Source organism: Phocoena phocoena, chromosome 11, assembly GCF_963924675.1.
Source record: "Phocoena phocoena chromosome 11, mPhoPho1.1, whole genome shotgun sequence".
In the NCBI taxonomy this organism is placed as follows: domain Eukaryota; kingdom Metazoa; phylum Chordata; class Mammalia; order Artiodactyla; family Phocoenidae; genus Phocoena; species Phocoena phocoena.
Window position 1 is genome coordinate 69889274 of NC_089229.1, and position 25303 is coordinate 69914576.

Genomic DNA, 25303 nt, shown 5'->3' on the forward strand with positions numbered 1-25303 from the left:
CCCTTAACAGTCAAAAACGAAGAAAGAAAAGCAGCAATAAACCAGAGTGCTAAGCTAATATCATGAGCCATGGCTGCCCCAAAGAGCCAGGAACTCACAGCCTGTTGGGCAATGAGAGACACGACTTCTGGCTCATCCAAGATAGAGTTGGTTTTAAGGCCTCTGTATAAAGCTAAGATTTTTGTGAAAGGTCGAACTAGAAAAAAACAAACAAAGATCACCTGTCAGTAAAAGAAAATGACAGGAAAACTTCTCTGCCTTGGTCTAGGCTCTCGAGGTGAAGAGAGGCAGTTTCCTCTGAGAATTCATAAGCACAGTCTACCTTCATATGCATTTGTAGTTCTAAATATAATATCACAACTCCAAAATACTAATTACGTAAATGAGGGAACATGCTACCATAAGCAAGGGTTAGCAGAAACAACAGCTGGATTAAAGACCTGAGACTTCAGCTATTAAAATGATCAGTTACAGAAAATAAGATGTTTAAAGAAATGAGAGAATGAAAACATAAGCAATAAACAATCTAATTCTAGGTAGATTTACAAAAAGAACCAAATTGAACTTCTAAAAGTGAAAAATATTAACCGAAATTAAGAACTCAATGGATAGGTTAAACAACAAATTAGATACAACTGAAGACCTAGAGGGAGTCCTGAACAAAATACCCATAATTTCAAATAGAAAAAGATAGAAAAGACGAAAGAAAAAAATTTAAGAGAAATGAAAGATGGGATAAAAACCTGTGTCCAACTGGAGTACATAAAAGTAGAAATACAGGATACTCAAAATTCAGAGAGTTAACAGTTTATAATTTTCTAGCTCTAATGAAAAATGTAAATTCTCAGAAAGCATAAATTATCTTACACAGAATAAATTTTAAAACATCCTTATCTAGACACATTATAGTGAAACTGCACTTCAAAAGTAAATAAATTTTAAAATAATAATCTCTCCCTTGTCCCTTCATAGGTTGTTGTAAAGATCTAATCTTTTACATCAATAACAATTTCTTACATCAATCTTCTAATATGTATTTTAGTCATATGTAATAAATATATGAGAAATCCTCTCAACCTTGCAGACTATGAAAACCTTGCAGACTATGAAAACCAACAAAATGAATGAAGATGGTTTTCCTTCTTCCTTTAGTTCCCAATCCCTTGAAGGGAAAGATCCTTGAAGCTAAAATGGCAGAGCAAAAACTACGTGGGGCCAAGGTTGCTTTGGGCACTGCTTCTAGTTCCATTCGTTCAACTGGTAAACACTCACTGTGAGTCTACTGTAGGCAAGGAACTGGATGATACAAAGATGATTAATTGGTAATTTTCCTTTCCGCCTATTAGAAAGGTAAATAGCATTGTGGATGAACATATGTTAACTACGAGTACGAGAAAAAGATGTTACTAACTTTTGGCTGTGTAACTTTCATGGGCAAACAACAGTTGGCTGTGCAACTGATGAATTTAGTGAATAAAAATAAAGTTTTAGCATAAATAAAACAAAATTTAGAAAAGTAAACATGCTGCAAACAAACTGCCCTCTCTTAATACCCAGTTTCAACTAGAAAGTCAATAATTTAATATTTTTTACACTTTTGCTTTACATGGGGCCCTGATCTCTTTCACAATTACAATCAAGAATGTACTACGTTAAACAAATGGAATGGAGGGCTTCCCTGGTGCGGCAGTGGTTGAGAATCTGCCTGCCAATGCAGGGGACACGGGTTCGAGCCCTGGTCTGGGAAGATCCCACATGCTGTGGAGCAACTGGGCCCGTGAGAAAGCCCTTGCACAGAAACAAAGACCTAACACGGCCAAAAATAAATAAAGAAAAAGAAAGAAAGAAAAAAAAGGAATGGAAAAATATTTTTATGTAAGAACAAATTCTTTACTGAGAGAATCAGATGCATTTCTTCTAGCTTGGTTTCAATAGTACCAAGAATTTTTACTAACATAGTTTGTGATTAAACACTTAAGTAGAATAAATGAGTACTATTTAACTCTCTAGATTAAAAAATCTGTATTGGGCTCCCCTGGTGGCGCAGTAGTTGAGAGTCCGCCTGCCTATGCAGGGGACACGGGTTCGTGCCCTGGTCCAGGGGGATCCCACATGCTGCAGAGCGGCTAGGCCTGTGAGCCATGGCCACTGAGCCTGCGCAGCGGGAGAGGCCACAACAGTGAGAGGCCCGTGCACCGCAAAAAAAAAAAAAAATCTGTTATTATTAAGACCTTATTTGATCTATAACTTTTGAACAACAAATATAAAGGACAGAAAAACACATGCAGTTGTTGAAGCAGTAAGTACAAGAAGTTTTTCTTAGTTCTCCTCAAACAGTGTCAATTAAGGATGTTAATAAACAGAATAAAATTTCAGGGCAGAGTAACGTAAATCATAATTAGAGAGCAATATAGTATGGACCTGTCCAAGCTCTGGGCAAAATTATAATTAAGAATCCTCAAAAGAAGTGTATGTATGCCTATATGTAAGAGAGAGAGAGAGAGAGAGTGTGTGTGTGTGTGTGTGTGTGTATATACACCCCTATAATTAAGCCAATGAAGCTAATGAAAACAGATAAATAATCTTCAAAGTCAGAAATATCCTGAAAATAAAGACAGAAATAAGCACCACAATTCAATACAGTCTATATATAGTAAAAGACAATGGAGTATATATGCTCAGGAAAATGTTCAAGAAAAACTGGATACAAAGAAGTGGTTTGGGCTTCCCTGGTGGCGCAGTGGTTGAGAGTCCGCCTGCCGACGCAGGGGACACGGGTTCGTGCCCCGGTCCAGGAAGATCCCACATGCTGTGGAGCGGCTAGACCCGTGAGCCATGGCCGCTGAGCCTGCACGTCCGGAGCCTGTGCTCCGCAACGAGAGAGGCCACAACAGTGAGAGGCCCACGTACCGAAAAAAAAAAAAAAAAAAAAACAAGAAATGGTTTAATGGGAGAAAGGCATACTACTACATCTGCTGACGTGGAATTTTAAAAACTTTGTAACTTGAATTCACATACCGTAAATGATTATTTCAAAATCCCCGGAAATAAAATACTTCCTATCAATCTAACATGCAGATTGTATGGATAAAGCAATAAATAAAAGACAAAGCCCTATTCAAAATATGAAATTTCTAATACACCTTTTATAGACTTTTTCCAAGCAAATTAATCTTTTAAAGATATATATACAAAAATTAAGTCCTACTATAGCCTCAATATAATCACTACCATCATAGGTAAAATGGAGATGACAATATAGCATCACATTATCACCATCCTACATGTTTCAGTTATTCAATATCTACTTTGCCTTTCACCTTTCACTCCTAGTAAGAGGGACTCATTAGATGAAAGTGAGAGTTGTCATTTTTGTCCTCCTTTGTTTCAATGACGTTAATTATAATTTTAACCCATTCACAAAGATTATAATTTAAAATACAAGACTACCAAAGGAACAGATTATTTTTCAGTGTGACTTACAAGTTACTTGGTCAGTTTAAGCCTTATTTTTTCTAAGTTGGGATTCCATGCGAATCCACAAAAATCCTGTAAGCACACAAGACTTAATACTTTTCATCTACTATGAAAAATAGTACAAAACAATAATAGCAGCCATGTTGATACTGACAATATACTAGGCAACTTAAATACGCATTCCCACTTAATTCTACCTTTACTATGAAGTGGGTAATATCACCATTCCCATTAGAGTAGTGAGGAAAAACCAAGGCTCAGAAAAAGTTAAGTGACTTTCCCAAAGAAGCACAGCAAGCGGCTGAACTGGGATTCAAGCCAAATCCCCTAACTCTACAGTTCCTACACTACTTATTCTAACTTCTAAAATACTGCAGCAGCACTGTGGTAATTCTCCATAAATCCTTCTACTGAGTATACAGAATTTCATAGTGTGGATGTGCTAGAATCTATTGAGTCATTGTTCTTCAGGTAGAAGAAAATGATCCTTGATGGAAGTTAGAGAAGTAAGAAGCAATGAAAATAATACAAAGGGTAAATATTTAAATAAACCAAATGAACATTAACTGCATAAAATACTATTAAGTATCCTGTGGGGTTTAAAATACATATGAGAGTAAAATACAAACTAAATCAAATCAATCAAGAGGAAGTTCAATGGATTTCAAACGATCTATGGTGCCTGCATTGATCATCAAGGAGTGAAAAGTATTAGTTTATATTAGACTTCAATACGTCAAGGATGCACGGTGTAAAGAATGTACAACTACAAAGAAAATGTGGGTGTATGGGAGATGAACAATAAATTTAAAAATACCAAAGAAAGACAAAAGGACTACAGAACAGGAAGAACAACTAAACATAAATATAACAGTAACTACAGTAAATGGAAATGATTCAAAGAAAAGACATATTTTATTCAAGATGGATTTTTTAAAAACGTTAACTATATGGCTGCTTACAAGAGAAATAACTTAAATACAAGAATGAAAGTAAGGTAACAAAAACAGATATCATGCCCAAACTAACTTAGATAAATATGAGACATTAGAGATTAAGGGGGCTATTTCATAAAGACATAAAATAATTCTAAACTCATATGCACTTTACATCATAGCCTCAATATATAAAAGAAATAGAAACATTTAAAAGAGATATGCAAATCCACAAACATATTTGAAGGTTTTGACACAACTCTTTCAGAAACTGTTAAGACAAGCAAAATCAATACAGATATGAAAGAGTTGACACAATAATAAACTTTACCTTATTGACATACTAATAGAACAATGCACTCAACAAATAAAAAGTACATTTCTTTTCAAGTATATGGAACACTTAGAAAAACTGACTGGACTTCCCTGGTGGAGCAGTGGTTAAGAATCCACCTAGCAATGGAGGGGACACAGGTTCGATCCCTGGTCCGGGAAGATCCCACGTGCTGCGGAGCAACTAAGCCCGTGCACCACAACTACTGAGCCCGTGTGCTACAATTGCTCAAGCCCGCATGCCTAGAGCCCGTGCTCTACAACAAGAGAAGCCACTGCAATAAGAAGCCCACGCACTGCAACGAAGAGTAGCCCCTGCTCACTGCAACTAGAGAAAGCCCATGTGCAGCAATGAAGACCCAACAGAGCCAAAAAAAAAAAAAAAGAAATAAAAAAGAAAAACTGACGATGTGTTGGGCTGCAATGTAAGTTACAACAAATTTCATAGGGCTAAAATCCTAAAGAATGTTTTCTGACTAGAGTGGTTTAGAAATAGAAATTTATTTTTTTAAAAACCTACAAAATCCCCATATGTTTGGAAATTAAGAAATATTCTAAATAACTCTAAATAAGAAATCCAAGGAATATTAGGAAAATATTCTGAACTGAGTGACAATAAAAATAACATCAAAATTTGGAAGATGAGCTAATGCCATGTTGAGAGGGAATTTATAGGTTAAAAGAAAAACTACAGGGCTTCCCTGGTGGCGCAGTGGTTGAGAGTCCGCCTGCCGATGCAGGGGACATGGCTTCTTGCCCCGGTCCGGGAAGGTCCCACATGCCGCGGAGCGGCTGGGCCCGTGAGCCATGGCCTCTGAGCCTGCGCGTCCGAAGCCTGTGCTCTGCAACGGGAGAGGCCACAACAGTGAGAGGCCCGTGTACCGCAAAAAAAAAAACAGAAAAACTACAAATCAGTAAGTATCTATCTCAAAAAATTTTCAATAACAGCAATTAAACCAAAAAATGAAGAAGGAAAGAAAACAATAAAGGCAGAATTTTATGAAATATAAAATCAAAACAAGAAAAAAAGAAGAACAAAACCAAAAGTTGGTTCTTTGAAAAAGACTAATAAAGCTGGTAAATTCAGGTTACAATGATCATGGAAGATGTGGCAGCCAACCCCCAGATAGCCCCCAGTGATCCCCACCCTCCTGGTATTTTCATCCTTGTGTAATCCTTTCCTGTTGAGTGTTGGCTGGGCTTAGTGACTCACTTGTAATTAACAGAACAAGGTAGAAGGGACAGACATTATGTGACTCAACAGACCAAAAAAGGCAGCAAAGCATTGCTCTTTTTTGCTCACTCTTGGGGGAGGCAATGATTACAGCAAGAAACTGAAACTCATGCCAACAGCTACATGAGTGAGCTTGGAAGTGGATCTTCCAACTCCAGTCACATCTTAAGAAACTATAGCCCTTGTTATCAGCTTGACTGCAGCCTCGTGAGAGATCCTGAGCCTAGATCCCAACAGGCTTTGTTTGTTAAACTGAGAACATGAGAAACCAATTCTAAAGTTTCTACAGAAATTCACAGTTCCAAGTACAGGTACCCTTGAAAAAAAAACAACAGGGAAGAGGATTTGCTCTACTGGATATCAAGACTTAACTGTAAAGCTACAGTAATGAGCACAGTGCAGTACTTTTACACGAATCAAAAGACCAATAGAATAGAACAGAGTCCAGAAACAGATTCACACATATATGGACACCTGACTTATTACACAGGTGTCAATGCAGAACAGTGAGGAACACATGGTCTTTCCAAAAGATGGTTCAGTGTCAAATGGATATCCACATGGAAAAAAGTGAAACTCGATCTCAGCTACATTTAATATACACTATATATAAAATCATTTTCAGATGGATTGTAACTCAATGTAAAAGACAAAACAGAAAAGCTTCTAGAAGATAATAAAAGAGAAAGATATCTTAAATAGGAGACAAATAAAAGCAATATAGAAAAAGACTCAAAAGTCTGGGCTACATTAAAAGTAAGAATTTTTATTCCTCCATAGATATCAAAAGAATGAAAAAGCAAGACACAAAATGGGAAAAGATATCTGCAACACACATAACTAACAAAGGGCTTGTGTGTGTGTGTATATATATATATATATATATATATATATATATATATATATATATAAAGAATATATAAAGAACTTCTACAAATCATTTTAAAAAAAAAAGAACTCAACAGGAAAACAAGCAAGAATCTCAACAAGTACTTTACAAAAGAGTACTTGTACTATGTGCGAATAACCATACGAAAATATCCTCAGCATCATCTGTAATCAGGGAAATGCAAATTAAAACCAAAAGGAGCTATATTACATGTAACAATATCAATGAATCTCATAAACACAATGGTGAACAAAAAAAAGCTAGGCACAAAATAATATATACTGTATGATTCCATTTGTGTAAAGCTCAAAAACTATACTACAATGTTAGGAATCAATTTAGTGGTCACCTTTGGGAAAGGAGGGGCAGTGATTAGGGAGGGGGTATGATGGGACTCCTGGGGTGCTGGTAATCTCTATTTCTTGCCCTGAATGGTAGTTTTGACTAGTGCCTGCTTTGTGAGAAATCATTCAGGTTAACAACTTCTCTGTTTTGAACACTTCTCTCTGTACATGTGTTATACATCGGTAAGGTGACTTTCTTAAAGTAGAGCATATTAGCAATCATAGCAGAGTTTAGCATAATTGAACATCAGCTAACCAGAAAACTGAACGATGCTGAACTGCTCATTTCCCCTCAAGTCCAGATAACTGAAGGATTCGAAATCTTAAGATTCAGTTCAGAGGCAGACAAAAAAATCTCCAAATAATCTCCTGGCTAATTCAAGTAAACAAGTATTCTAAACAGAAATGATATATACTGCATTGTCCAATTTCCTGTACTACTTTTTTTAAAAACAAAATTTAAAAAAGAGAAAGAATAAAGGAAAAGTACACAAAATAGATCATTATATAAGTGACTCCCAACATAAACTCACTTCTAGTGTTTAATTTCAAGTTACCTTTAAGTAGAAACATAAGATTATCTAAGTGCAACTTTTAAAACACTGTCTATAAATGAATTGAGAATATCAATTAACTCACACTGTAGTCAGCAAATGAGTGTATATAACAGACAAGCTTGTTATCTCCTTGCACAATACTTGAATTAAACAACAGTTAAGAGAAGACAGCAGATGTTATAGGAGGGATCACATGTTAAAAATAAGGGATGACAAGTGAAGGGGGATATATGGGAACAATTTATGTTTTAGGAATGGGGAGGGAAAGCAGGGAATTCTAAGGAGAAGGAAACATTAATCTTTTATGGTACTTCTTATGTCTAGAAAAATAGATAAGGACCAGTGAGATAAAAAAGCAATCCAAATGGAAAATGTGAAAGGAAAATTACAAAGCCCCCCAAAATAAATAAAATATTTCATAGTAAAATTATTTTCACATTTCATTTTGAACAAATAAAGGGGAAATCCCCAAAATAAAAACAGAAGTAAAAGGACAAGAGGTAAACAGCCCAAATCTTCACACTGATGAGAAAATGGGCTCTCAAAGTTAAACTTATACAGGAAACTTGCTATAAAATATTCCTAAGAGGTAATCTGAAAGTAGTCAATATTCCAAGGTTGCAAAGAAACAGGCAAAGTAATACTCAACACAACCATAACCACTTGTATAGTGATTTTCAATATATAAAGGGCTTTCACATACAAGAGCTTGTTAATTCTGCAGGAAAACATGCAACTAATCCCATTTAACAAATGAGGAAAAGGCTCTGAGAAGTTAAAGCACTAAATGGAAGCATCCAGCAATTTTTATGCCATACTACTTAGAAATGTTCCCAATGTGAAGTACTCAGAGACTAAATAAAATTGTTAACTTACAAAAGGGGAACTGAATAGCAAGTGACAGTAATTTGGAACCACTAGAGAAGATCCTTACCTAACACTGGTTGACAGGAAACAAAGAAGGGAGGTGAGAGAAGGAAGCTCACACATGGGCTTACGCCATGGGGAATACCTGTATTGGGTACTTTTGTTTAAATGATGACATTCCCAGGTATAATGTCCAGGATGGCCTCATCTCTTCTGGTACTTGCAACATTTTAAGTATGGTTTTTATAAGGCTTGGTATCTGTATTGTCCAAATTTTATATTTTATGTAAAAATAGTATCTTAACAGAGTCATCAATCTCCATATTTATGGATTTATATCAGATATAAATAACTTTTAATTAAACGTAAAAGCTAAGACACTTGGTTTTGACATTTCAAATATAATACAAATTACCTTCTGAGACAGCTTCCAGATGAAACTCCCTTAAAGTGAAAACTTTACTCTTACGTTTCAGCAACAAGTGTCTATAGTAAGAGCATGAACAGAATCTGACTGATAAATTTCAAAAACTCTGAAATTTAGCCAAAATAAATGATTTATTTTCAATGTGTTTTGGGAATAAGAGATTTTTCAGAGGTAAATCGTATGTGAGTATATTTTACTAAATCTATATATGTAAGGTCCGAATAAGTGGTTGGTAATAATGGACTGTTAAATACAGTAGGGTAGACTTGATGTCTAGACAAGATAGTGGTAAGAGCTGCACTTTTAAAAAGTTCGCTACTTGCTCTGATAAAAAGAAAAAACAAAGAATGTTTCTATCATGTAGGACTAGTATAAAATGCTTATTAGATCATGCATATACAATGATAGAGTTGCCACTACTTTGGAAACAATTTCATTTAAACCCATCATGTGTGACTCTTCTCCATGTCTGCAACTCTAGTTAACATTTCAGGAAGATGGTTCATTTGATTAACTTTCAAGCCTTTTCTCTGTAAAAGTAAAACAAAAATATCCTATTTTATATTGAGGGAGAAAGAGCGACCCAGTGAGAGGACTGGGAAGAATCAGCTATATAGTTAGACGGTGACTGAAACTAGACACTCGAAGAAAAGAAGAGGGCCACAGGCAGAATGGTGACTAAACGGAACGTCTTGTCTACTGAAGAAAACCCTTTCTGCACAATTCATTAGCTCAACAAGCACTATTTAATTACTGACTGATACATAGCAATGATAAATATTTGAGTTTTTAAAAAGCATTTTAATGTAAGTACGCTGTGTCCTCATTAAGAGGTTTAAAAAAGAATCAACGCTTAAATATTCTATAGTTAAATCTGAAATTAGTTTCTTTATGTACACATATAATAGTGTGTACAGAAGAAGCAATATTTAGCTTTTAATTTTTAATATGATTTAGATTAGGAAGAGACGTAAGATTATTCAGCCTAACTTTTTTATTTTGATGAAGAAAAGCCAGTGAGCAGCCCATACGGTCACAAAATGGTTAACATGTAGAATTCAAATTACAATAAAAATCACATATTAAGTAGATTGATCTAGACTTACAGCAAAACCATATTCACCTATAAGACTGATGACCTAGACAGGCAACAAAATGATTTCTGAACTAACTTGATTTTTATTAACTAGAGTAAGGAAAAGTGGCCCCAACATGGCTAAGAAATAAAATTTCCTCAATATAACAAGGCTGGCATAGCTATGATTGACTATAAAAAATAATGTCTTTACCAAAACAAATGTATATTCAGTTTAAGTCTTTGGAAGTTAAAAGAAGGAAAGAAGAAAAATACACAATCCCCCCTATCAAGAGTCTCTGAGTAGTCTCTCTGTTTTAGAACATTAGATTGGCACCCCCTCTGGATCTAAAATGATTCCTGTCTATATTTCAATTATAAATTATCAGATAAATATAGTAATCAACCATTCTGTTAATAGAGAGACTTACTTGCAGGTAGAAATATCAGCTTTTTCATAAAACAGCTTTATGTTATTAGGATAGTGTCCTGAAATAGCCAAAGAGGTCTTAAAAATGAATTTGCCTTCATGGTACTTGTTCTTTTTTGAATTACTCACCAAATAAGAAGAAAGAGGAGATGGACCGTCCCCCTTACAAATGACGACTTTCTGTGATTTGAGGAGCATCATGAGTAATGCATTTAAAGAATATTATCAGGTACATCCCCGCAATTAGATTGGCTTAGATTTTATTAATTGCATCTACTAACATAATTTTTAAGAAAGGCTGATAAAGATTGGTACAAGCAAGAAATTCAGATTCTCTACAAACTCACATATTACAGTTACGCTCAAACTTGGCATGCCATTAGAACCATGAGAGGTAAACAGGCACTCTGGTGATCTCCTATGCAGTTACTAAAACCTGTACAGCACTTCACAAAACATAAACACCCACAGTATTAAAGCAACTCCACAGCCCCAAAATGTATATTTTAAATGTAATATTTTGTTTATTTAAAAAATACATATATATACATTTTTTTAATGTGGAGAAATCAGAGGACGTATATTTTGAAACACGGTTCCCAAGGGATTATAAATGTCTATTAATAGGGGACTAGTTATATATACTGATATAGAATGGTCACTAAAACATTGAACAGGGTACAGAGTATGGTACTGTATTTAAAGAAAAAGCATGGAGACACACACACCAACTTTTATCTCCACTCATCTGAATCAAACATGCTCCAGATGTGTGTGTGTGTATATGTATGTATGTGTGTATACACACATAACATAAATACTGTATATAAACTCTGTGTATACACAAAAATATGTATATATACACATATATACACATACATCATATATACAGTATATCTACACGCTGGGGAAAGAAACTGGGCAGCTAAGAATTATAGGTGAGAACGAAACTTGTTTTCCCTGCATAATCTCTTGTGTCTTTTGAATTTTATCCTTGTGTATTTTATCACTTAAAATACAGCTTTCAATGGATGGGCTGGAGGATATTTTAACATAATAGAAAAGACTTTCATAAATATTTGTTTTGGGTGATATTTACAAAGTGCTACAACTGTTACAACTTATCCAACTGAATATTTAAGATCTATGCATTTTATTGCATGTTAATTATACCACAATTAAAAAACAGACAGTACAAAAGTCTCTTAATTTACATAAAAGGGGGTCATAGTTTTCAACCTTTCAGCACATTAGAAAGTATAGAAGAACCTAAGAAAAAACAGTCACCTCCTTCCAACTCCTTGTTACTCCAAATATGGTACATAGACTAGTAAAATCAGCGTCACCTGGGAGAATGTCAGACATTCCAATCTCAAGCCCCATCCCAGATCTACTGAATCAAAATCTGTATTTTAACAAGATCCCCCAGTGACTTACACCCACATTAAAGTTTGAGAAGCTCTGGTAACTAACTTACCGGAATATTTATGGCAGATATCCAACAAGCTCTGCTTTTTAAAGGCCCCACAGATGTACAACAAAAGCAGAGAATTACAATATAAGCATGGTGCCTTGAGAGTGAAGAGATGAAAGGTTCTTTTTTTTAAGACTAGTTGGCAGAGCAAAAGATCCTAATAAACTTCAGTTACACACCAACTATCCTTACAGTTGCCTCACTAGGCACCTGCTTCTCTACAACTTCTTGGGTCTTCAGGAGGATTTTAGCCACCCTGACACTCTTAGTCATATGATCTGCTAGGCCAACAATGCATATGCATATTTTTTTGTCTGTGTATATATACATATACGTGTGTGTGTGTGTGTGTGTGTGTGTGTGTGTGTGTGTGTACCCACCCCAGATCTACTCATATTATCTGATTCCATCTGAAGAAAGAGGAAAATAGAACAATCAAAGCCAGATCTTGCCAGTGGGGAATTACAAGAAGACTTAAATATCATTAGATGCCAGAAAACAGAGGATCTCACTGACAGGTTATGTCTAAGCACAATTTTATCAAAATCTATCAGGGATTTTGCAAATCTTAAATAAGAGAATTCCAAAGAGTTAAAGTAAATATTGCTTTATCCCTCAAGGTACAATAGAGGGAAGAAGGGTATGTAATAATGGAGGCTTTCAATTTGCATCGTTCATTCAAAGTAACAATTTGTTAAAAGACAAGATTCCTCACTGGTAAAATATCAAGGAGTAGGATGCACTTTCAAATCAAATAGTTCAGTAGTAGTAGGTATGTGAGGACTTGAGAGATATATCACGATCAAGGGGTTAATGCCAAATACCTGAACCAGAATATGAATCACCTATATATTTCTTTTGAATTTTAGAATTTTATTTATTTTTTATACAGTAGGTTCTTATTAGTTATCCATTTTATACATATTAGTGTATATATGTCAATCCCAATCTCCCAATTCATCACCTATATTTTTGTGGATTAAGTCTCTCTAGGAATTAGCATAATGACAGAAGAAATTCTGAAGTTCGCCTTTCTAAGCTCAGAAGCCAGAAAGCCTAGGAAAATATTCCAGTATTTGAATGTAAAAGGTGGCCTAAATTGGGTAAGAGGGGATAATCTGGGGAAATAGGGGGAAAAGATACACCACAGGATCCAAAGCATAAGCAGGATAAATGTGCTGTAGCAAGAGAATGAATCATATCCACTAAAAGATATTTATGTAAAAGTGAGATGATTCAAATGATCTCTAGCAACATAATATTCAGAGATGCAATCTGATGTCTTCTGGCTCAAGGATTTTAGACCAGTGGTTCTCCACCATATACGACTATAAGCTGGCAGCTTTTTCAAAAGACACCTGTACCTCTACCCTACCGAATTCTTATATGCCCAGGAATGAGATGGCAATAATATGGCAAAGAACATGAATCTGCTCTTATTGAAGTGATTCTGATACAATCTATATCCATATGCGTGCCCTTAAACATCGAATAAGCCACATTTGTAGGCCCTCTGAATTAAATTAAATTTTGGCCTGAAGATTTAGTTTATTACATATTGTAATACTGCCTCAAGTTAATGACTTTCTTTGGATTCAAGGGCTGAAGGACCTAATTTATATAAACCCTCAAAAAACATGTGGAAATTTATAAGATATCTGAACATATTGCATTTGACATAACAGGGAGAAAAAGCAACTTGGCTATAACACCAATATTTACATTCCTACATAATTCTAAGTTTGATTTGTTGGCCTCATCTATGCAGGTTCTTTTTTGGGGGGGCTATTATTCATTTATTAAATCATGCAATATTTCAAGCATATGGAAAAATATAAATTACTAGACAGCTGTATAATAACTACCATCTAGCTTTCTTAAACCTTTATAATATTCCTATCCATCTGGTATTTAATCTCTAAAAATAAAATATGCAAATGTTGAAGAGAAATCCCCATAAACCTAATTTTTTCATTTTCAAAAATCACTGTAACATTAAGACATGATTTATAAAATAATTACATGTCATTATTTACTAGCTTTGTGACATTTTGAGGAATTCTGGTTTGATTTTCTTGTCAATATATGAAAACCAAAGTACCCTAGCAAGAACACAATAGCTACATTCCAATATTTAACATTATTAAGTTCTCTATTTTATAATGGTTTTACTTCTCTAGTACATCAGAATACAGTAATGACCTTTTAGAGTTATTTTTCTTTCTTTAGCTCATCTTTCCTTGTTCAATATACTTTAGTATCAGATTTTTCATGTGTTTGAACAATGGGCAGATGAAAACAGAAATACAGTCATACTTACAGCTCAAACATATATGGGTGTCTGTAAAGTATACAAACACTGGTTTCATACTAAATAATTTTATGTGTGTGCTGCTAAGCTAGGCTCTACCTCTGACTGGTAACTCACCTTTTCAAGATCAAATAGATCAACTATGACTAATAACAAGAGGAGACAGTACAAAAATATTAATAAATAACAACCCAAAATACTCCCTCCCAATAGGGGAGTCAGTCAAGTTTTTCTACCAGTTATATTCTTAAGAAAACCTCTCCTTTAAAGAGCTGCAATTTAGGTGAAAAAGAAAAATAACATTAAATAATTCATTCACTTAACAATCACTTATCAAGCACTTACTAAGTGCTGGGCCTAGGCACTGTGTTAAGTGGTCAGGTTAAGACACACTCTGATTTCAAGTGACTCAGTGACTATCCATACAACACATATTTCTTGTGAGCCCACTACATGCCAATCGCTATTCTGGGTAATGAAGATAAAGCAGTAAACAAAACAAAGTCCTTGCTCTCATGAAGCTTCCATATGGAAGGGAGACAAGCAAACATATGTCAAATGGTAGGGGAAAAAGAAAAAGCTACAAAGAAAAATAAGTCAGAGTAAAAAGACAGTAATTTTATATAGGGCAATGATATTCATATTCGTACTGGAAGATACACCTAGTGAGCAAACCATTTATTTACTCCCATTTAATTGATATCTTGAAAGGCACCAATCTGCCTTTCACATCACCAAATTAAACCGGATTTTCTTAGTCACCGTTTTCCTATATAAGCTGCACAATCATATCTAGGATTTAAATAAGATCTTCTACTTAACCAAGGGAAATAGATTTTAATTGATGTGGAAATGGACAGCACCTTGAGAAAAGGTTTAATTTTGTTCTTAATTTCCAACAGTTTTTAGAAGATTATATAACAATATAATGACATTTACTCAAGGCACTAGAGAGTAACAACATCAAAAACAAACAGCTGTACAACATGTCACATTTTAGAAAGCCCTTTCACATTTCATTTACTTCATTTAATTCTCATAAAGTGATAATACCCTATAAAGCAGGAAATATTTCCATACTGAAACACTTTCAACTTTTCTATGCATAATGAGCATATGCGAGGAGGATTAAAGAGGAAATGATGGCTACTTTTTAAATCTTAGGTAAGACAAAGCCTCTAGGCTTATTCTATTCCAAAATTACATTTCACACTGTATTAAGATACAGATAGAAGGTTTTGTCCTATAACTATTCCTTAAGCAATCTATTCAATCTATTAAAAACAAGACCCTGACTTTTCAAAATGACATCATTAAAATTAGATTTAAATACCTATCCTTTATTTTTTCTTTAATATTTGAAAAATACTTAAAAAGTATAATGAAAGCCATCAAGAAACATCTGTAATCCCAGTATTCAAAACTAACATTTGCTATTATATTGGTATATTTAATATTTTTCAACGCATCTCTACGTTTAATAGTTCTTTAATTGCTCCACACTAACTAGAATATTAATATTCTCTAAAATAGAAGCTTGTTTTTTATTAAAAAGAGAAAAAAAAAAGTAAGCAGGGGTGGAGGACCAAACTGATCAAAATTACTGTGAAATCAAATCAAACATATTTTAGAATTTTTTACATTGTAATTTCAGGGTCACAAATGGAAAAAGACAAAATGAAATATTTATTCAATAAATATTTACTGTAACTACTGTGTACCAAATGACAGGAACAGAAGATTTTGTACTTTAAGCAGACTGGATTCTCACCTGTTCAATCTCTTTGGTTTTTGAGGCTATTGCTTTAGAGCGACTGGTTAGCTGACTGTCTTCGAATAATTCTATGCCATCTGTTGCATTTGTCTCAGGTTCTTCTGGCTGGTCAATGAACAATGGTGCCGTGGATCCCGCCTTTAAAAAGAATTAGAAATCTTTTATTACTTTCTTAAAGGACATACAGCATTTTAGATGACTGAATATAAGCACCAATTGGCAGATTATCTCAAGAGAAAGTGCTAAATTTAACCTGTCTTAAGAAAAGAAACACTTTCAAACTTGCTATGCATAATGAACTTATGTGAGGAGGATTAAAGAGGAAATGATGGCTACTTTTTAAATCTTAGGTAAGACAAAGCCTCTAGGTTTATTCCATTCCAAAATTATATTTCATACTATATTAAGACAGAGCTAGAAGGTTTTGTCCTGTAACTATTCCTTAATCAATCTATATAAGAAACACAGAAGAAAAAAGTCCAACTGGAAGTGAGAAGTGTGAACACACATAAGCAAATATATTACACAGAAACATAGAAAAGGACTCTACTTCAGAAGTTAAAAATACCCTGCCTCCTGTAACCTAAGAATTTATTGAAATAACTGAAAAGAAAACAACTCCAAACAGCAATAATTATTACTTCAACAATACTGCAATAGTTCATTAATGAGTAAATGATCCCATGAAAAGCCCAAGGCCGATTATCTTACTTTCTAAAAATACTTTTGATGAAAAGAGGAAAACTAAATAAATGAGGGAAAACTATTATTTAACTACAATGCATTCGTTTACTCAAAAATTTATTCTATGATAAATGCCAAGCACTGCTCAAGTGACGCTAGATATATCAATGAACAGAACAGACAAAAGTTCTTGGCTTCATGGAGCCTGCAGTAAGCAGTAACTTGGAAAGAGTAAAGTTTGAGCTAATATATTTTACTGTTGTATATTTTAGTTGGGTGGGAGGTGAAGGAGGAAATAAGAAAACTGTACTTACCACAAGTTTATCAAAAAACTTACAGTTTTTGTGATTGACGTAGCAGCAAACAGCAGTAGGTTTACAGAAGTCACAAGATATATATTAATTAGTGGTATTTTTCACCTGTAAAAGCAGTGGCATTCCAACATCTAATGTGTTGTACACTGCCACGACCTCTTTAGAGAGTACTTTGGCAATATTTATCAAAATATGCCACATATCCCTTTCACCAAGCACCTTCACCTGTAGGAACTTAATCTACAGATACACACATGAGCAACGAATGCTAAGATATGGCTGCCATTAATGGCAAATGATTGAAAACAACCTAAATGTCCATCAAGTAAATTATGCACTATCTAGAACCATGGAATACTAAGAAATCATTTAAAAGAATAAGAACAGCCTAAATATATTGTATAATGTATCCTAATTTTTCTCCTGGCAAGTCCTGAAGGTCATTCCCCATAAATATACTGCCAGTTGTGTCAAAAACAAAAGGGAAGAGGGAAGCATGGGTATATATACCTTTATGCATATATATGAACACACTATCTCTGGAGGGATATTACCTATGGGGAAAAAAATGATAGAAGAGGCTGTCTCAATAGGGATAACTTAGAAGACACTGTACCTTTTCCAATGCCTTTTGAATTTCTGACATGTGCATGCATAATCTACTTTTTTAAAAAACCTGGTTTTTATAAGTCTGAGTTATATATCTTACGGGATTTAAATTGAAAGTACACGAATCATGGGGAGAGGATTCTGGGAAAACAGCAGAATAGGAAGCACTAGCAATCTGTCTCCCAACCTACACAAAAAATTACACTGGCATAATGTCTGATTTAACTGTTGTGGAACTCTGGACTCTGTTGAAGTCTTGTCCCTTCCGAGGAAGACATGGGTGGTAAAACTGAGGTTGAATTCAGCTCTTCACACAGTAGCAGCTGCCCATCTCCCACCCCTACCCACTTGGCAGGAAGCTGTGTACATGTTCCTAGAGCAGCTTACACATTGCTTATGGGAGTCAGAATGGGGAAAAAGTACCCTATCCTTCAAATATCAGGGAACTGTGCTCCGATCACTGATTGCTGCTTCTGATCAGAGGGGCAGACAAACAGGTGAACAGCCATTATTATTATACCTCCCCCGACTGTTGCAAGCCCCTCTTATTCTGACTGAAGTGACTTCCAGTGGATATAAAGGACCAGAACCCTCCCCCTTCATTTTTCACATCTTCCTCTTTTGGGAGCCAGACATTAAAGATAAGAATGTTAAAAAAAAAAAAACTGTATACATGGGGGAAGTTAGAAAGTAAATGGGCACAACAAGGGAAAGGCTCAGAAAGAACAGAGAAGACTTTGTTTACACCTCAGACTGATCCTCAGTACAGAAACAGCCAAAAATAAAAAACAAACAGTAACAACAACAACAGCAAGCCCAGGGGAACAGGGGGAATCTGGCTTACAGAGTTACCACATTATTAGATTCAAATGCCCAGTGTTCAACAAAAAAAATCACAAATCATACAAAGAAACGGCAAAGTATTGCTCATTCAAAGAAAAAAATGAATCAACAGAAACTGCTCCTGAAAAAGACCTAATGGCAGATCTACTGGATGAAAAAACTTTAAAATAACCGTCTCTAAGATGCACAAAGAACTAAAGAAAGTTGTGGGAAAAGCCAAGAAAGCAATGTGTGAACAAAATGGAAATATCAATAAAGAAATAAAAAACCTAAAAGGAAATGAAAAATAAATTTCATAGCTAATAAGACCAATAATTATAATAAAAAATTCACTAGAGGGATTCAAAGGCAGAAGAAAGAATCAGTGAACTTGAAAAACAGGACAAGGAAATAGGAAATTATTGCCTGAAGGACAGAAAGAAAAAAGATTGAAGAAAAGTGAACAGAACCTAAGGGATCTGTGGAGCACCATCAAGTGAACCAATATACACTTAGTATATACATCCTTCTGGGAATCTCAGAAGAAGGAGAGAGAGAAAGGGGCAGAGAAGATACTTGAATGAATAACGGCTGAAAACTCCCAAATCTGATGAAAGATATGAATATAAACATCCAAGAAGCTCAAAAAAACCCAAGATGAACTCAAAGAAGCTCAAAAGACACATTATAATCAAACTTTAAAGATAAAGACAAAGGGAGAATCTTGAAAGCAGCAAGAAATCATCATCATCAATACAAGGGGTCTTCAACTAAGATTAAGCAGATTTCTCATCAGAAACTTTGGAGGCCAGAAGACAGTGGACTGATATGTTCAAAGTGTTGAAAGAAAAAACTGCCAACAAAGACTGCTATATCCACCAAAACTGTCCTTCATAAGTGAGGGAGAAATTAAGACATTCCCAGATAAACAAAAGCTGAGGAAGTTCATGATACTAGATCTGTCATGCAAGAAATGCTTAAGGAAGCCCTGCAAGGTGAAATGAAAGGACACTAGATGGTAACTCGAAGCTGTATGGAGGAATAAAGAGCTCAATAAAGTTAAATGCAGAGTTAAAACAGCTAGTATTACTGTAAATAGTTGGAAACTGCACTTTTTATTTGCAACATGATTTAGGAGACTATGACATTTAAAGAAAAAAATTATTAGTGTAAAAACTAGTATCACTGCAATGTTGGTTTATAACTCCAAGTCTTATTTTCTAGATAATTTAATATGCTAATGTATTTAAAATAATTATTAGTTTATGGTTTAGGGAGGCACACAATGTATAACGATGTAATTGTGGAACATCAACAAATGAGGAGGTAGAGACAGAGCTGTAAAGGAGTACAGGCTTTGTATGTTATTGCAGGTAAGCTGGTATAAATTTAAATTAGTGTCACAATTTTAGGATGTTAAATGTCTTCTCCATTGTACCCACAAAGAAAACAGCTATAAAATATACACAAAAGGAAACAAGATAGAAATTTTAACATTTCACTACAAAAAATCAACTAAAAACAAAAGAAGACCTGAATGCAGGAAATGAGGAACAAAAAAGCCACAGGGCATATAGAAAACAAATAGCACAATGACAGGAGTAAGTCCCTCCTCAGTAATTACTTCCAAGTGTAAATGGTTTAAATTCTCCAGTCCAAAGACAGAAATTGGCAGAATGAATAAAAACATATGATCCAACAATATGTTATCAACAAGAGATTCACTTGAGACCCAAAGACACAAACAGGTGGAAACTAAAAGGATGGAAAAAAGATATTCCTTGCACATAGTAAACAAAAAAAAGCAAGAGTGGCTATAATAATATCAGACAGATAAACTCTAAATAAAAAAAGGTTACAAGAGACAAGGACATTATGTATTAATAAAAGTTTCAATAAAGCAAGAAGATATAACAATTGCAAACATTTACACACCTAATGACAAACTATAAAAATATATGAAACAAAACCTGACAAAATTAAAGGGAGAAATAAACAGTTTCACAATAATAAGTAAGGAAATAAGTAAGGGAATAGTGGGCTTAAGCAACACAATACACTAACTACATCTAACAGACATATACAGAACAATCCACCAAACTTCAACAGAGTATACATTCTTCTCAAGTGCACATGGAACATTTCCCTGTATTGGGGCACATATTAAGTCTCAACAGATTTAAAAAGAAAAATCTGGAAAATTCACAAAATTCTGGAAATTAATGCACTTTTAAACAAACAAAGAAAAATCACAAGGGAAAGTAAGAAACACTTAGAGATGAATGAAAATGAAAACACAACATACCAATGAAAAGAAAACAAAATGCGGTACACACACACACTGCTATATTTAAAATAGATAACCAACAAGGACTTACTGTAAAAAAATTTTTAAAAAAAGAATGTACTCATAGCCCATCCAAAAACCCCAATCAATTTCCCAAAATTTCACTAAAGTATCTTTTAAACCTATTTAAAAATCTACTAAGGAATTCTAAATAATATAAAGCATTTAACACACACACACACACACACACACAATATAGTACACACATACACAATGGAATATTACTCAGCCTTTTAAAAGAAACAGGAAATTCTACAATATGCTACTACATGGATGAACCTAGAAGACACTATGCATAATGAATACCATATGATTCCACTTAAGTGGAATACTACATGATTCCACTTAAGTACTTAAAGTAGTCAAAATCATAATGACAGAAAGCATAATAGTGGTTGCCAGGGACTGAGGGAGGGGGAGAATAAACTGATAAAATTGCTTTGGAGAGTTGTTGTTTAATTGGTGTAGAGTTTCAGTTTTACAGGTGAAAAGAGTTAAGGGGATGGAGGGTGGTGATGTGCATAATAATGTGAATGTATTTAATACCACTGAACTATACACTTAAAATGGTTAAGATGAGCCTTAAATGACACAATAGACTAGACAGATTTAATTGGTATTTATAGGACATTCCATCCAAAAACAGCAGATTACACTTTCTTCTCAGGTGCGCATAGAACATTCTCCATGATAGATCACATCTTGGGTCACAAATCAAGCCTCAGTAAATTTAAGAAAACTGAAATCGTATCAAGCATCTTTTCTGACCACAACGCTATGAGGTTAGAAATCAATTACGGGGAAAAAAACGTAAAAAATACAAACACAAGGAGGCTAAACAATACGTTATTAAATAACCAAGAGATCACTAAAGAAATCAAAGAGGAAATCAAAAAATACCTACAGACAAATGACAATGAAAACATGACAATCCAAAACCTATAGGATGCAGCAAAAGCAGTTCTAAGAAGGAAGTTTATAGCAATACAAGCCTACCTCAAGAAACAAGAAAAATCTCACATAAACAATCTAAACTTACACCTAAAGGAACTAGAGAAAGAAGAACAAACAAAACCCAAAGTTGGAGAAGGAAAGAAATCATAAAGATCAGAGGAGAAATAAATGAAATAGAAACCAAGAAAACAATAGTAAAGCTCAATAAAACTAAAAGCTGGTTCTTGGAGAAGATAAACAAAATTGATAAACCATTAGCCTGACTCATCAAGAAAAAGAGGGAGAGGACTCAAATCAATAAAATTAGAAATGAAAAAGGAGAAGTTACAACAGACACCGCAGAAATACAAAGCATCCTAAGAGACTACTACAAGCAACTCTGTGCCCATAAAATGGATGACCTGGAAGAAACGGACAAATTTTTAGAAAGGTATAACCTTCCAAGACTGAACCAGGAAGAAATAGAAAATGTGAACAGACCAATCACAAGTAATGAAATTGAAACTGTGATTAAAAATCTTCCAAGAAACAAAAGTCCAGGACCAGATGGCTTCACAGGTGAATTCTATCAAACATTTACAGAAGAGCTAACACCCATCCTTCTCAAACTCTTTCAAAAAATTGCAGAGGAAGGAACACTCCCAAACTCATTCTATGAGGCCACAATCCCCCTGATGCCAAAACCAGACAAAGATACTACAAAAAAAGAAAATTACAGACCAATATCACTGATGAATATAGATGCAAAAATCCTCAACAAAATACTAGCAAACAGAATCCAACAACACATTAAAAGGATCACACACCATGATCGAGTGGGATTTATCCCAGGGATGCAAGGATTCTTCAATATAGGCAAAGCAATCAGTGTGATACACCATATTAACAAATTGAAGGAGAAAAACCATATGATCATCTCAATAGATGCAGAAAAAGCTTTTGACAAAATTCAACACCGATTTATGATTAGAACTCTCCAAAAAGTGGGCACAAAGGGAACCTACCTCAACATAGTAAAGGCCACATACGACAAACCCACAACAAACATCATTCTCAATGGTGAAAAACTGAAAGCACTTCCTCTAAGATCAGGAACGAGACAAGGATGTCCACTCTCACCACTACTATTTAACATAGTTTTGGAAGTCCTAGCCACGGCAATCAGAGAAGAAAAAGAAACAAAAGGAATACAAATTGGAAAAGAAGAAGTGAAACTGTCACTGTTTGTAGATGATATGATACTATACATAGAGAATCCTAAAGATGCCACCAGAAAACTACTAGAGCTAATCAATGAATTTGGTAAAGTTGCAGGATACAAAATAATTGCACAGAAATCTCTTGCATTCCTATACACTAATGATGAAAAATCTGAAAGAGAAATTAAGGAAACACTCCCATTTACCATTGCAACAAGAAGATTAAAATACCTAGGAATAAACCTACCTAGGGAGACAAAAGACCTGTATGTAGAAAACTATAAGACACTGATTAAGGAAATTAAAGATGATACCAACAGATGGAGAGATATACCATGTTCTTGGATTGGAAGAATCAATATTGTGAAAATGACTATACTACCCAAAGCAATCTACAGATTCAATGCAATCCCTAGCAAATTACCAATGGCATATTTTACAGAACTAGAACAAAACAATCTTAAAATTTGTATGGAGACACAAAATACCCCAAATAGCCAAAGCAGTCTTGAGGGAGAAAAACAGAGCTGGAGCAATCAGACTTCCTGACTTCAGACTATACTACAAAGCTACAGTAATCAAGAGAGTATGGTACTGGTACAAAAACAGAAATATAGATCAATGGAACAGGATAGAAAGCCCAGAGATAAACCCACGCACCTATGCTCAACTCATCTATGACAAAGGAGGCAAGGATATACAAGAGAAAAGACAGTCTCTTCAGTAAGTGGTGCTGGGAAAGCTGGACAGCTACATGTAAAAGAATGAAATTAGAACACTCCCTAGTACCATACACAAAACTAAACTCAAAATGGATTAGAGACCTAAATGTAAGACTGGACACTATAAAACTCTTAGAAGAAATCACAGGAATAACACTCTTTGACATAAATCACAGCAAGATCTTTTTTGATCCACCTCCTAGAGTAATGGAAATAAAAACAAAAATAAACAAATGGGACCTAACGAAACCAAAGCTTTTGCACAGCAAAGGAAACCATAAACAAGACGAAAAGACAACCCTCAGAATGGGAGAAAGTATTTGCAAACGAATCAACGGACACAGGATTAATTTCCAAAATATATAAATAGCTCATGCAGCTCAATATTAAAAAAACAAACAAGCCAATCCAAAAATGGGCAGAAGACGTAAATAGACATTTCTCCAAAGAAGACATACAGATGGCCAAGAAGAACATGAAAAGCTGCTCAACATCACTAATCATTAGAGAAATACAAATCAAAACTACAATGAGGTATCACCTCACACCAGCTAGAATGGGCATCATCAGAAAATCTACAAACAACAAATGCTTGAGAGGGTGTGGAGAAAAGGGAACCCTCCTGCACTGTTGGTGGGAATGTAAATTGATACAGCCACTATGGAGAACAGTATGGAGGCTCCTTAAAAAACTAAAACTAGAATTACCGTATGACCCAGCAATCCCACTACCGGGCATATACCCAGAGAAAACCATAATTCAAAAAGACACATGCTCCCCCAGTTTTCATTGCAGCACTATTTACAATAGCCAGGTCATGGAAGCAACCTAAATGCCCATCGACAGACAAATGGATAAAGAAGATGTGGTATATATATGCAATGGAATATTACTCAGCCATAAAAAGGAACAAAATTGGGTCATTTGTAGAGACGTGAATGAATCTAGAGACTGTCATACAGAGTGAAGTAAGTCAGAAAGAGAAAAACAAATATCGTATATTAACGCATATATGTAACCTCGAAAAATGGTACAGATGAACTGGTTTTGCAGGGCAGAAATTGAGACACAGATGTACAAAACAAACGTATGGACCCCCAAGGGGGAAAGCGGTGGGGGCAGGGTGTGTGATGGTGGGATGAATTGGGAGATTGGGATTGACATGTAGACACTAACATGTATAAAATGGATAACTAATAAGAACCTGCTGTATAAAAAAAAAAAAAAAAAAAGATACCTGTGTCCCTACTGCCACCTAATGGTTCTTTGAGCATTAAGGTCTCCATTGCATAGTTCTTTTTTTCCCAACTGCTGACACTATACCAATAAACTGGCTAAATGTGACCATATCAAACTATGTACCACTAGTCTTACTGTGGCAAAACTCTGGGGCTCATTCTGGCTTCTGGAAAAAGTCATGTTAACTGTCTCCTTTTTCCTCTTTGCATTTGGGAATGTATATCCCCATACTCCCCATGGTTGTTTGGTATAAGTATCCTTTTAAAAAAAGATTGTTTTATTATCT

The 25303-nt window shown here is 34.8% G+C and overlaps 1 protein-coding gene across 4 annotated transcripts in view; it reads right to left on the minus strand.

Moving 5' to 3' along the window:
• The window catches only part of PPHLN1 (periphilin 1), a 141345-nt gene that overhangs the window by 32113 nt on the left and 83929 nt on the right, over positions 1-25303 (minus strand). For all 4 annotated transcript variants that reach the window (XM_065886606.1, XM_065886603.1, XM_065886604.1 and 1 more), the window contains one exon: positions 16125-16265. In XM_065886606.1, the coding sequence (XP_065742678.1) occupies positions 16125-16265 (141 nt within the window). The remainder of the gene's footprint in view (positions 1-16124; positions 16266-25303) is intronic.